The sequence below is a fragment of the Moschus berezovskii genome, chromosome 24 (assembly GCF_049115385.1).
Source record: "Moschus berezovskii isolate FMDL1 chromosome 24, NW_MosBer_1.0, whole genome shotgun sequence".
Lineage (NCBI taxonomy): Eukaryota > Metazoa > Chordata > Mammalia > Artiodactyla > Moschidae > Moschus > Moschus berezovskii.
The window spans coordinates 25,682,591-25,696,365 of record NC_142483.1 but is presented as its reverse complement, the minus strand read 5'-3'; the positions used below and the strand labels follow the sequence as shown (position 1 = coordinate 25,696,365).

The 13,775-nt window shown below is 47.0% G+C and overlaps 1 protein-coding gene across 1 annotated transcript in view; it reads left to right on the top strand.

The window, feature by feature from the left end:
* Nucleotides 1-3,426: 3,426 nt before the first annotated feature.
* Nucleotides 3,427-13,775, top strand: part of LRIG1 (leucine rich repeats and immunoglobulin like domains 1) — a 115,443-nt gene continuing 105,094 nt past the window's right edge. Inside the window, exon 1 of the mRNA XM_055414279.2 lies at nucleotides 3,427-4,322. Coding sequence (XP_055270254.2) covers nucleotides 4,105-4,322 — 218 coding nt within the window. The 5' untranslated portion in view covers nucleotides 3,427-4,104. The remainder of the gene's footprint in view (nucleotides 4,323-13,775) is intronic.

Genomic DNA, 13,775 nt, shown 5'->3' with positions numbered 1-13,775 from the left:
GTACCTGCACGCTCAATTTTTTTCAGGCTGAAAATTCAGTTAATACCCTAAAAATAAATCTTCTATGTATATAGGCCCAAATGATTGACAAAGTTCCCCAGGTCCTATATCAGAACAGATCCTTCCCTAACTGTATTAGCACTGGGTCAGAAGTACCATTCTTTTTGTTTTCCATTTGAGAAAAGTGAGGCTTAAAGGAAATGAGTGGGCAAAGGTTTCATGGGTAACAGGTCTTGGCTAGAATCCAGGTCTTCTGAATACAGCCCTGGTTCTCTTTGAACGTACTGAACATAGTGTAAAATCTCTTCTCACAGTCAGAAAGCACGTCTGAATCTCAGCATTCTTTAAAACCACCAATTATCACCACCTAGAACTGTCATAAACTGCCCCAAATCAGTCTCCTGGAATTTCTGTTTTCTTTAAAAAAAAAAAAAAAATCCATGTGATCAATCTGTTTTCTTGTTATTTTGTCATTTGCTTTTCTCCTGCTTGATGATTTCAGGCTATTTAGATTTGGGGTTAGTCTCTTTCGGTGGGTTTAGGGTGATTAACTGCTACAGCTGCTGTATTTAAGAGAATCCTGCAGAGATTTGGGATGGGAGGGGGGATATTAGTCCATGCTGGTGCTAGCATTTGGTCTCTGGTGGATTAAAATGAAGTGGAAAGCCTAAACATCCCTGAATGACCCCCTTCAAGGAGTAACTTTAAAATTGAGGAGATGGCAGTGGAGGAAAGTGAGGACCCACAATGCCCAGATCAGCTGTTGCTCCATGCTTAGTAGACCACCGTTTGCTTTTCTGTAAGCAGTGACAGAGACTGCCTTAGACTGCCTTAGACTCCAGAGACTCCCTTGTTATTATTCAGGTCTTTGTGATTTTAAGTTGTGGCTACAGCTGAATTCTCCCCTGAGCTCTCCAAGCCCACACTCTCCTTTCAGTCACAAGCAGGTTGCTAGTATATGGGCAAACTTCCATACATGGTATGGGGAGCAGACATGACTTCATGCTCTGCTGTAGACAAGGGGAACTGCCAAGGCTCAGGCGCCCGGTGCCTGCAAGTGTTCCTGGGTTTTGGAATCCTTCTCTCTGGCTGCGTGGTAACCAGACCACAGGGGCTGCTTTAGACCTGTGAGTACATCCTTACCTTGCCAGTTCTCAGGTCCAACCTTCCTACCCTCCAAGAAGGCATCTCACAGGTGCACCCACAAGCATTTGGGAAAACATTTGACAATAAATGTCCATTTTATAATACCAATTGTGGAACAAACGTGAAAGGTAATTTTAGGTCAGCCTCTCAAGGGGTTCAATGAGTTCAGTTTTTTCTGCTGCATGTGTTGTTTCATTTGAGATGGGGCAAGGCAGTTCTGATAGCTTTGTTTAAGGTAGTACTCCATGGGTATTCTGCATTAAATTACTATTTTGTGTTCTTTGGTCATGAAAAGTTTCAGAAACCTTGACATAGAGGACTACACCAATTCAGGGTCCTTTAAATTCCATCTTTCTGCTTATTAATATTATTTTGCTGAAAGGTATTGTAACAAAGAGGTATATTTCTTCTTGTCCAGATGGATGGTGTATGTTAAGTATGGGTCACAAATGAAACATAAAAGCTGGTTAAGGTCTTGGTAGAATATATCAGGTACAGCCTTTTTCTGATAGTGTTCCTTGGGAATCATATTTGGATTAATTTACACACAAATTTGTGCTTTGCTTTGGGCATTACTATTGAGATCTTACAGAGAGAGAGGGAAGGAGAAAGAGAGAAACAAACAGGGAGGAGGGGATGGAGGAAGGAAGGAAAACATGAGGCACCAGTAGTTGATAGCATAGTGAATCAATAGAAGTTGGAGGAGGATAAAGAGGGGAAGGAGGGAACAAAAAGAAAGGAAACCAGCAACCATGTGACTACCAAGCCCAAACCCAGTTTTGGTTAAAGAAAAGTTTTCTTGACTGAGGAAAACTTTAACATCTCGATTAAAGCAACCCCTTCAGTTCAGTTCAGTCGCTCAGTCGTGTCCAACTCTCTGCGACCCCATGAATCACAGCACGCCAGGCCTCCCTGTCCATCACCAACTCCCGGAGTTCACTCAAACTCATGTCCACAGAGTCGGTGATGCCATCCAGCCATCTCATTCTCTGTCGTCCCCGTCTCCTCCCGCCCCCAATCCTTCCCAGCATCAGAGTCTTTTCCAGTGAGTCAACTCGTCGCATGAGGTTAGAATGTATCAAAAATGAAGCAATGCTTAAAATTTTTTTTCTTTCTGAGGAACATCTTCCTTTCTTTTTGGTAACACAGAAGTCAGATTTCAGCTGCTGGAGCAAATGTTTTTCAACAGACATGACTCGTTTAATTTTCTTGACAATGTGTGCAGTATTATGTTAGAAACTTCCATACTCTTGGGAAGGGACATGAGACACCAGCAAACCACGACGCCGATAGGAGCAGCTATATCTTGAAGTGCTAATCTTGTAACTTTTTCACACTGTGTGAGTGTGTGTGTGTGCGCGCGCGCGCGCCCCCCTGAGCGGAGTGCCTGCCTTACTGTTTGCGCTGTCGTTAACACTTGGCTACTACGCTGGGACCAGTAGGAGCCAAAGTTAGTAACTTTGTAAGAATTATTATTTCTCTTTTTATTCTGTCTCTTAGGAGTTCTTGATGTATAGCTTCTTGAAAACTGGTTTTAAAAGGCTGTGATTTAAACAAAGCAACCCCTTTATATCAGAGGCTGGAGTGTCTCCAGGATAACCCTTCAGCTCACCAGGGCAGAGGTGAGGATGGACTGCGTATACCTTTCAGATTCGATTTCTGCACGCATTACACTTTCATTTTGGTAATCAAGGACATATTACTAGATTTAAGGGGTCAGGAACAAGTCAGGAGCCAAAAAGAGCTCCCGGTTGTGAGAGAGGAAGGCGGTCACCCCTAATAAAATAACTAAAGATGCCCCCAGCAGTAGATTAGTGAAGTTTTAAATCTGCATACATCTGGAAAATGGGTGTAAACTTTAAGTCGCCGGCCCTGTTTGCAGACTGGGGAGGAGGGAAGAAACTTTGAGGCCAGAACGCTCCAAAGCGGGGGCATTGCCTTCTTTACCGAGGTTTTCTCCTCCCGTACACACAGAGGGCATACTTTTACTCCACCTCTCCCCATTGCGCATCCCCCTCCTCCATCAGTCAGTAAGTCCCTTTAAGAGCCGACTCTCCCTTTCTCCTCCCAGTCCCCCGCCCTTCACACCTTGGGTGGGAAAAGAGACTGGGGTGGGGTGGCCGGAGAGGCGAGAGGGGCGGGATCACGGTGAACGCTCCAATGGGCGTCCATACTGGCCGCCGTGGACCCCGGCAGCCAATGAACAGCAGGCGGGGGCGGGGCGGGGCGCTGTTGCAAAGCATCCAACGTGGGCCGGCAGGAGGCCGCGGGCGGCAGAGCCCGGGGGGTGTGTGAGGGCGAGCGGCCGGGGGCGGGGCTTCGGGACCGGCCCGGGCTGGGCCGCGGGGAAGCGGGCGGCGAGAGGCTGATTGTTCGGCCGCGAGGTCTGCGGGGTTCCAGCTCAGCGGAGGAGTTGCGGAGCCCGGAACTGCGCGGCGCGCTCTGCCAGAGGCGCTGGGACAGCTAGGCGCGCCGGGCCCTAGGAGCACTGCGGGGTGGCCGCGTCGTCCGGCCCGGAGTCTGCAGCTGGACGCTTGGAGCCGCGAGGAGTATGCCTGCGGGCGCAGAGCTGCTGCTGTGAGCCCGTGCCCCTTGCCCGCGGCGGCGGCGGCACTCGGTGTGCGCGGGGACTCCGAAGCCCGGCCGGGAGCCCGGAGGGGGAACGAGGAGCGTCAGCCGAGCACCGTTTGCTGGGCTCCGTGGGGTTCGCAGCGAGCACGGACGGGTCGGCCCGGATGGGCGCGGGGTTCGCGGCCCCCTCCGGGCTCTGCAGAGTAGCCCAGGCACCGGGGGCCCCCTGAGCGCCAGAGTCGCTACTGCAAAGAGAAACTTGTGCTGGCAGCCATGCCCCGGCACTGAGCCTGGTGCGGAGCGGAGCTACCGCAGGCCCGCCGGTGCGGCGGTCGCTCCGGACTTCGCAGCCCCAGCACCGGGAGTTCGCTGCGCGCTCCAGACAAGATGGCGCGGCCGGGCCGCGGAGCGCTCGGGGCCCCGCGCCGCTCGCCTGGTCTCCTCCTCTGGCTGCTGCTGCTGCTTCAGCTGGAGCCCGCATCGGCCACAACCGGCCCGCGGGCGCCCTGCGCCGCCGCCTGCACTTGTGCTGGGGACTCGCTGGACTGCGGCGGGCGCGGGCTGGCGGCGCTGCCTGGGGACCTGCCGGCCTGGACGCGGAGCCTGTAAGTGCTGCCCTTTACGCCCTCCTCGCGCTCCGGGGCGCTGTCACTTGCGGACGGGGCGGCTGGGGTGCTTCTCCAAAAAGGGGCTACGCTTTGAGTTGCGTGTGTGTCAGGTCTGAATGAGCTGCAAAACTGTTAGTGTGGGATTGTAGTGGTGACATGGTCCTTGGGGATCTGGAAGAGACTGTGCGTGCGAAGAAGTGTGTGGATGGGAAAAGTGTGAGTCTCGTGGGTGTGTGGTGGTGCACGAGCGTGGGTCTTTGGGGTCTTAAGGCGGGAAGTGTACCTCGTGGAGGGAAGGATGAGATCGCACGTGGATCTTTGGGGTCTGAAGGTGAGCGAATGTGGGTCTTGAGGTTCTGGAGAAGAAAAAGTGTCGTGGGGATCTGGAGGTGAGTGAGCGTGGCTCGTGAGGACCATCTGGGAGTTGGTGAGTGGGTGGGAATGTGGAGGTAAAAGAATGTGAGTGAAGAGTCGGGAGGTGAGGGTGTATGTGTGGGTGGAGAGCGGGAAACATCTGGAGGGGAGAGTGTGAGGAAGTCTGTCTGGGGGTCCTGTAGTGTTTCTTTTTCCCTCTCCTGTAATCCACTTGTCTGAGCTGCTGGGCCTTCCAGTGAGTAATGAATGAAAGGTGACTTTTGGCTCCAGTCTTCCATTTACATCATTTATTAGTAGTGAGAGTGTGCGTAGCCGCCTCCTCATCCACCAGACTGGTGGCCTGACTTTGCTCTGCCCCCTACCCCGCAGAAGTCTGGAGGACTCCCCGAGTTGAGTTAGGGGACTCAGAGTTCCTGGAGATCTGTGACTGCTGGAAGTTGGTCCTTTCCCCCCTAGTTGGCATCTTAGGCAACTGTGTTCCAGATCCTTCCTGTCTGCTCCCTAGGGGACTCCTAGGGCTTGCCGATCCAGTGCATCCTGGGGCCCACCCTGTAGCATTTCTCCTCTAAAAATCGTGCAAATGAGTCTTGGAGTAGTGCTACTTGGGGAGAGGGTGTGAGACGAGGGTGTGAGACTCGGGTGCCAGACTCTGATTTCTGCAGAGTGGGTTAACCCACAAGAGGCTCATCTCTGTGCTGTCAGGATTTTGACCTATTGGGACTTGGTGGGCCAATTCTCAGGAAAACACAAATACGGAGTTGTGTAAACACGGCAGAATGTCATAACCTTTTAAAATTTCTAACAAATCTGCTTCATGAGTCAAAATCCTGTCCAGTTATCAGTAATTAGCATCTCTGCAGAACTGTTAGTACCTTCCAGAAGAGGCCTAGCTTGAATAGTCTGCTTTTTGGTTGAATAATTGGACATCTTTCCTAGAACATACAAGAGTCACAGTAGTAACCTCAGGCATGACATTCACTCTTCAAAAAGAGAAAACTGGTGACACCAGTTTTAACCAACACCTGTGGCTTGATATAAGAACATGTGGTCTGAGACTCAGGCTGCCATAAGGGGAAAGAAGTTAATTCCTTTCAAATGTGAAGATCCTGTGTCTCTGAGAGTGGGGCACAGATCTCTTAACTTTCCACACTGCTTAGCGGTCTATCCTGTGCAGTTGTGAAACTCGACCTTTATTCACAGGATTTCTCTTCAGGGTTCCGCTGCTGCTTTGGAATTCCCTGACTTACGGAGAGCCAGTGGTTAGGTGGTGGGGTTTTAACACAGGTGGTGTCCGTGTAAATTAATGGGAGGTAGACACCAGAGTTGCCATTAGGTAGTATTGTATATAGCTGGGACAGTCTGGGGTATTGTGGTTTTTTCTTTACATACTCTTAAGTAGTTTCTCTTTTTTATTTTATTTTTTTAAGTCATGGAATCAAAGTAGTACTTAAGTGGTCACCTGTTGGAATAGTGACCCCAATGTCAGGTGTCGGTGGCATCATGGGCAAGGCACTAAGTTCAGAAGTGGTGGCTTTCTGGCGAGGACAAGGTGTCCTCTTGTTTTCACTTTCCTATGGCCACAAGATCCTCTTTGCCTTGCCCTTTAATTTTTGAAGCAAAACTACTAGTTGTTTGGGGGGGCTTCTGTCGCCTAAAGAGTGACATTTCACAAGTCATAAATACCTTTAAAATTGCAGTCTTTTCTCTTTTCCCAACACATTTGATGATCAGTGAATACAAAACTGGCTATTTTGAACTTTAGGAGACTTGATTGTACTGATTATGGTGTTAACTGATTAGATTTTAAGTGATTAGTATGGCCTCTGGTTAGTATGTGACAATATGGTATTTAAAACAGAAATGTGTATCCTTTGAAAAAATGTTTGTGAAGTTTGTTTGTTTTTCTTCTGATTAAAGAACAATTAGGTAAATATTTTCCTCCTCCTCCGCCAGACTTCACGTTTCTCCATTTAAGTCCTTAGTCTAATTCTGAATTTTCCATCAGGATATTTATGTTTTATATTCCTGGCTATGATTCAGTAAGACTTGAGGGGAGAAAGTGTATATAATAAAATATGTTATAGCTTCACCAACTTTACACCCTCTTGAGTCCATTGTGTCTAGAAAGTGCGCTAAGCTAGTTTATAACCCCATGAACTAGATTTACTGCAGCTAGTTCAATTTCAGGCTATGGGTTTGAGATAGAAGGGGACCTATGGCTTTATGGAACTTTTTTTTTTTTTTTTGCTTTTGTAAACAGTGCATCTAATTTTGGAGTTGCTGTTAAGCCCCGCATAAGGAAAGTAAAACTCCTTAATAGTGGATGTAAATGCAGTTGGAATAACAGAACTGGAATAGTGCTGGGAGAAGGGAAAATATGTTCGTTCCTGGGGCCCGAGGATAACTTATTCAACACAATAACTTATAGTTGTAGTAGTCGAGCCATAACTGAGTCTGCCATCCCATTACGTAGGTGAGAACGGCCTAGTCCAACCAGCACAGTCATAAATAGCTCCCAGCTCTGCCAAGCTTTCTTCAAACTTCCCAGAACCTTAGAAGACTTTGAACTTCTTAGAACTCAGATGTTTTCCTTCTTTGAAATTGCTTTGGGGAGTATGGCTTCAGAAGCTGTTTAAGATGCATTAAACACAGTTTACCTTTGACTCTTGTCTGTGGCATGAAGTTGAGCAGAGCGTTGCTTGTTCACAGGGTCTGGCAGCTCAATGATGAGCTAATGGGACTATGATAGGAAGGCAGGCAGGCCCTGGAGGAGGAACCACTGATTCTCAGCTTGGAGGGAAGATGACTTGGCTTTCGAAAGCAAGGACCTTCCCTAAAGGTCACCGAGTGTGGTCATTCTGAGTCACATTAAGACAAATGTACTGATTTGGTTCTGTGTGTCTTGTCTCCTTACCTGTTTGCAGTACCAAACCCAGGGGACTCAGTTGAACTTTGTCAGTTTGGGCACCTAAGTGGTACTTAGGATTATATTAGAAAACAAAACGCAAGCCCCATAGTGGTTCCCATTGTTGTTGGGAAGCAAAGAGGGCCTTTGTCTTTCAAATTTTACAGCTGTGCTGGAAGGCCCAGGTGTGCAGGGTGTTGTGAATTAAGGGTTTGGAAAATAGTTTCCATCCTGTTTATGCAAATTAGATCTAAAGTGTGTAGGACCAAATTGTTCCAGAACCGAAGCTAAGATTCACGCAGGTGCAGGTGTGTGTGTGTGTGTTAAGAGGTAGATAATGGTCTGGATTGCCCTGAGGTCTCCCTTTCTGCCCATTTTCCTCTTTCTGTCTCTATCACTTAAGAAGAATTCAGCAGACCATGAACGTCCAATTCGTGGGGATGGACAAAGGTTTGTTGTGAAGAGGGAGCCTGTCCAACACAGGGTAATGGCAGAGAGAACATCTGAGAAGTGCAAGTGCTTTTAAAGTTTGGGGGAGCTTTAGCCTGAGCTCAGAGCCCTTTTCAAGTGTCAGAGCCTGGCTTCACCTCCCCTACATGAAGGAGCACGTATCTGATACGGTGTTGTTGTTTAGCCACGAAGTAGTGTCCAACTCTTTTGCGATCCCTGTGGACTGTAGCCCGCCAGGCTCCTCTGTCCATGGAATTTTCCCAGCATGAATACTGGTGTGGGTTGCCATGTCTTTCTCCAGGGAATCTTTCCAACCCAGAGATAGAACTCACATCTCCTGCTTGGCAGGCAGATTCTTTACCAATGAACCACCTGGGAAGCCTTCATCCCTTATGTTATCTGACACTTTTTGAATAAGGGCAAGTCAGGGAAATGAAATTGGGTGCCTTTTTTAGGCACAGGATTTAAGTCCCTTTGATATGAAATTATGGTCATAAAATCTAAGTTTTGAGGACTGAAATTAGGAAGTGCCCAGAGACCCCCGAAGCCCAAGGTGTCTCTTGCCTGTAGTGTATGTCAGGGCTGTTCCAGCCCCCTTTTACAAGGGACAGTTTTAAAAAGAAGGATGCTCATCTCTTTTCATATTTACATCAGGTTAACAGATTTCCCAACCTTTGGACTTTTGAATGTATAGTGGGCAGTACTTCTTCATCTCCAGAAGGATGACGATTCTATGCAGAGTAGTCAGATCTGGGTCCCCCCAGTGGATGCTCAGCTCCTTGGGACTTCAGCCCTGCCCCTGTAAGTCCCTCTCCCTTTCTATTAATGCCTTGGCCTGAATTCCCCACACAGCCTTCCCTGAGCATGTTGGGATGACCTCTGGCTGACCTTACTCTCCCTCAGACACCATGCTCACAATGAAAGGGCCTCTCCCCCATTCTGCAGAGGTGTCTCCCTGGTGCAAAGCCTTTTCAGCATCTTCTCTCTCAGGGTGGACAGGAATGCAGGAGAGCCGCTAGGGTTTTGTGCAACTTAACAATACCCCCGGCCTAGCTCTCTGCACCTGCTGCAGTCCCGAAGGTCTGTTATCTGGGGAAGGAGGTGGTTTAAAATAGCCACTGGTTACTTCAAAAGTGACATCCACCAGAGAGGGAAATCTGCTGAAGGGATTCATTGAACTAAAAGTTCCTTTAAGCAGTCAAGGATGTTGGTTGTACCAGTATCTCTGGTTTAAAACTCAGAGGGATTCCTCTGACTTAGCCCATAGATTGAAAGACCAAGTTTCGTGAGCAAGCATGATTTTCAATGACTTGTGAATGAGCTTGGTGACATTTACTCATTGGGGACCTTTCCCCTCCTCAGCAACTGCAGTTTGAAACCCTGGGGGTCTTTTAGAGTAGAACTCTGGGCTCTGTTAATATTCAGAGCTGTTTACAATGGATGCAGTTTCAAAGGCTGGAGGCATTGTCTTGAGACAGGAGGAGGAGGGGTAGGAGGAAAATTCCCAGGCAGAGGGGAAATAATATCTAAAAATCCCCAATGTTTCCTGGCCGATGGGAAATTTAGGAACCGTTAGTGGTGGTGGTTAACGACTTCCGTGTGTCATTGAGCCTATGGGTCCATTCCATCTACGTCCTGGCTTCAGTTCATAGTGTGTGTCAGTAATGTGGTTGTCTTCTGCGTTTGTTTCATGTTAAAGCGTGGGAATCTGTCACAATTCAAATCTGTTCGTATTTCCCCAGAGAAATAGGACTTCGGAGACCAGAGGTAAAAATCTGCACGATAGTTAACCCTCTTGGAGTTATTTTTTCTATATAACTGTGGGGTTTAAAATGGCAGTCCAGGCTTACCTATTAATTGGCCAATTATAGGAGTAAACTGAGAAATTTTCTACTGAAGAACTTGATACAGGACCATTGTTGCCGTGAAGCAAAATGAGTAGTTAAATAAGGACTATAGAAAAACTGTAACTTGTGGTTTGTCTATGGTCTGATTGAAAGTTGCCAATTTGCATCCTGGTTTTTAGGGTTTTGGTGGGGTGTGCTTGTGAATTTTTCTTATCCAAAGGCTTTATGCTTTGTACATTTCTCTACTAATACGTTTTATATAATTTAGTACTTTACGTGTGGTTTCAATATACTTTATGCGTAATCTTCTAAAACACAAGCTATAAACCCAGTCTACTTATAAAAATCACTGTTTTTAAAAAAGCTGCTTCCCTCTTCCCCTGGATTTCATGCTTTCGGTGTCCTGCCTTCAGCTCTTCTCTTTGTCCTGCAGCTGGGCATGTGATGCCCGATTGTTCCTCAGGTCTTGGTTGGGTTAGTGATGGAGGAAAGAGCAGATGAGGGCAAAGCTTCCTTTATTCTTCTCTGGTAATGATCTGGATGCCTCCTCCCTGCTGATGGCACCCAGTATTCACCATTCACTCCAGAGTAGTGATGATGAGATTGAAAATTATTTCTAGGGTCCATTCCTGGCTCCACCACCCTACAGCTATGTGTGTGATTTGTGGTGAAATTCTTCCCTTTGTTTCTAAAAGAAGGAATCATAATATTCTACCTTAAGCTGCTGTGAAGACATAGTTAGGCGATACGTGTATTCAGCCTAATCCAGTGTGGGTCACCTTGCTGATGATTCAGAGCACAGGTCTGAGGCTAAGACTCCCCTGTTAACAGGTTTTGTATCCCCTTGTGGCATGGCCGGCCTCTCCAAGTCAGAGTTCCTGGTGACAGAGGTTTCCTGGGAAGAGTGCTTTTCTGACGTGAAGATCTCATTTGTTGGGAGCAGGTGGCAGGGCTCAGACCCCAAGTGGCCTTCTGCCATAAAGTTTCTGGTGATATGGATACAGTGAAGCTTTGTGTGCCATAGGGAAGCTCAGACAAATTCAAGAGGGACTCTGAACAATTGCAAAAAATTATACAAATTATGCAATTAGCAAAAAATGATTGAGGTAGTTTATAAATGTATTCCAGTTGTGCAAATACATCTGTCTATTGAGCATTACCCTCCTGGGAGGTGGGGTATGGGAAGGAGGCTGAGAAGTGAGAGGCCCTTAAACTAATAATTTTATCCTATTATTTCTCAGGGTTTCATTGAAACTGATCCCTACCAAGAAGCTCGGTCAATTGCTTGGAAACATGCAGGTGCACTCTTCCAAACAAGGGTTAGGTTACGAACTCTGAGGCTGGCTGAATCCTCTGCTGTACCCACTTCTCTTTGGAAATGTTAGGAGGTAGTGTGAGGGGAGATGATTGTGGGGTGGTTTGCAGAGGGCTGGAGATCTCTGACATTTTTTGTTTGGTTTGTCTGCAATCATGCAGTAACTTTTAGGGAACATGGGCATTGAGCACAGGGTCATCCGTGGAATCTGGCAAGGATGCCACCTGAAAAGCCGTTTGCTTTTCTTGACCCTGCACCTGTGCCTGCCTCCCTTCCCCCATGAATGACCGTGATTCACAGCCTTGCCCATATGAACGGCTACGATTGTTTGCGTCTTTATTACTATTTAATCTAGCATAACCGGTAAGGCCCATTGTGTGAACGACCAATCCGTTCATCTCCATAAGTCCTAATACGTCTTGGTTTCCTTATGAACCAGGATGCAGGTTCCAATCACTGCTCATTCAGTTTATTTTGGCAAAAGGTGGCCTTCAGAGAGTTTAAAGAAAGCACAGCCTGTCTTCTTTTGAAGCACTTTGCATTGATTATTCTTTAAACTTTTATGGTGCCCAAGTCTCTAATCTTTTATGATCTGTGGGTACTTTTTTTTCCTTGAGGTCTCTTATTATTGGGAAGAAAATGAATGAGAGGAGTGAGGGTCTGTCCTGCAATAGAATTACCTAAATGTTGAGAAGCAAGATAGTGGAGAATTATTATTATTTTTTTTAGCTGATTAAAAACAAATCACACAGCTTCATCTTCTAAGACTGTATTATACAGTATTTAGGAGGTCCCCCCGCCCTCACCTCCTCTTCCTGTCCTTTGCTCCTACCACCCGTTTATAATTTGCTGTTCCAGTAATTTCACACTTATCTTGGTCAGGGCGTACATTGCACTGATAAAATTCTCCCTCACCGGATTACCTACATGATGATGGCCTGTTAGATATACAGTGAGAAGAATCAAGCACTTTAGAACTTGTGGATGGATAATCTCACTTTATTTCCAAATTTTGTAGTATCTGTGCTCTTCGTTGGTACCCCCAACTTTAGCACTTCAAACTGGGTGAAAAGACATTGACACCCCCTCCCTCTGCCACTGGTAACCACTAGTTTGTTCTCTATATGTGTGAGTCTGCTTCTTTTTCTTTGTGTTCACGACTTTGTTGTATTTTTTTAGATTCCACATAAAAGTGATAGCATATAGTGCTTTTCTTTTCATCTGACTTATTTCACTTAGCCTCATGGATGGAGGAGCCTGGCAGGCTGCAGTCCGTGGGGTCGCTAAGGGTCGGACACGACTGAGTGACTTCACTTTCACTTTTTACTTTCACACATTGGAGAAGGAAATGGCAACCCACTCCAGTGTTCTTGCCTGGAGAATCCCGGGGACGGGGCAGCCTGGTGGGCTGCCGTCTATGGGGTCGCACAGAGTCGGACACGACTGAGGTGACTTAGCAGCAGCAGCATGCCCTCCAAGTCCATCCGTGTTGCTTCAGATGGCAAATTTCATTTTTTTTGACTGAACAGTGTTCCATTTTACATATATATGTGGATGTCAAATCACATCTTCTTTATATGGTCATCTGTTGATAGGCACTTAAGCGTACTCCTTGGAAGGAAAGTTATGACCAACCTAGATAGCATATTAAAAAGCAGAGCTATTACTTTGCCAACAAAGGTCCGTCTAGTCAAGGCTATGTTTTTTCCAGTGGTCACGTATGGGTGTGAGAGTTGGACTGTGAAGAAAGCTGAGCGCCGAAAAATTGATGCTTTGAACTGTGGTGCTGGAGAAGACTCTTGATGAGAGCCCTTTAAACTGCAAGGAGATCCAACCAGTCTATCCTAAAGGAGATCAGTCCTGGGTGTTCATTGGAAGGACTGATGCTAAAGCTGAAACTCCAATACTTTGGCCACCTCATGCAACGAGTTGACTCACTGGAAAAGACTCTGATGCTGGGAAGGATTGGGGGCAGGAGGAGAAGGGGACGACAGAGAATGAGATGGCTGGATGGCATCACCGACTCGATGGACATGAGTTTGAGTGAACTCCGGGAGTTGGTGATGGACAGGGAGGCCTGGCGTGCTGTGATTCATGGGGTCGCAAAGAGTCGGACACGACTGAGTGACTGAACTGAAGTTCTTCTATGTATTCGCAGTTGTAAATAATGCTAGTATGAACACTGAGGTGCTTGTATCATTTTTAGTTTAGTCTTTTTGTTTTTTGGATTTATACTCAGGAGTGGGATTGCTGGGTCATATGGTAGATCTACTTTTAGTTGTGCATTTTTAAATAATTTTATTTATTTATTTATGACTATGCTGGGTCTCGTTGCTACACAGGCTTTTCTCTAGTTGTGATGAGTGGGGTCTGCTCTCTAGCTGGGGTGCGAGGGCTTCTCGTGGTGGAACAGGACCGCCCTTGGGCTTTAGTAGCTGCAGTGGTCGTGGCTCCTGAACCTAGCATACGGGTTCAGTAGTTATGGCGCGTGGGCTCAGACACTCCGCAGCTTGTGGGATCTTCACAGGTCAGGGACTGAACTCATGTCTCCTGCATTG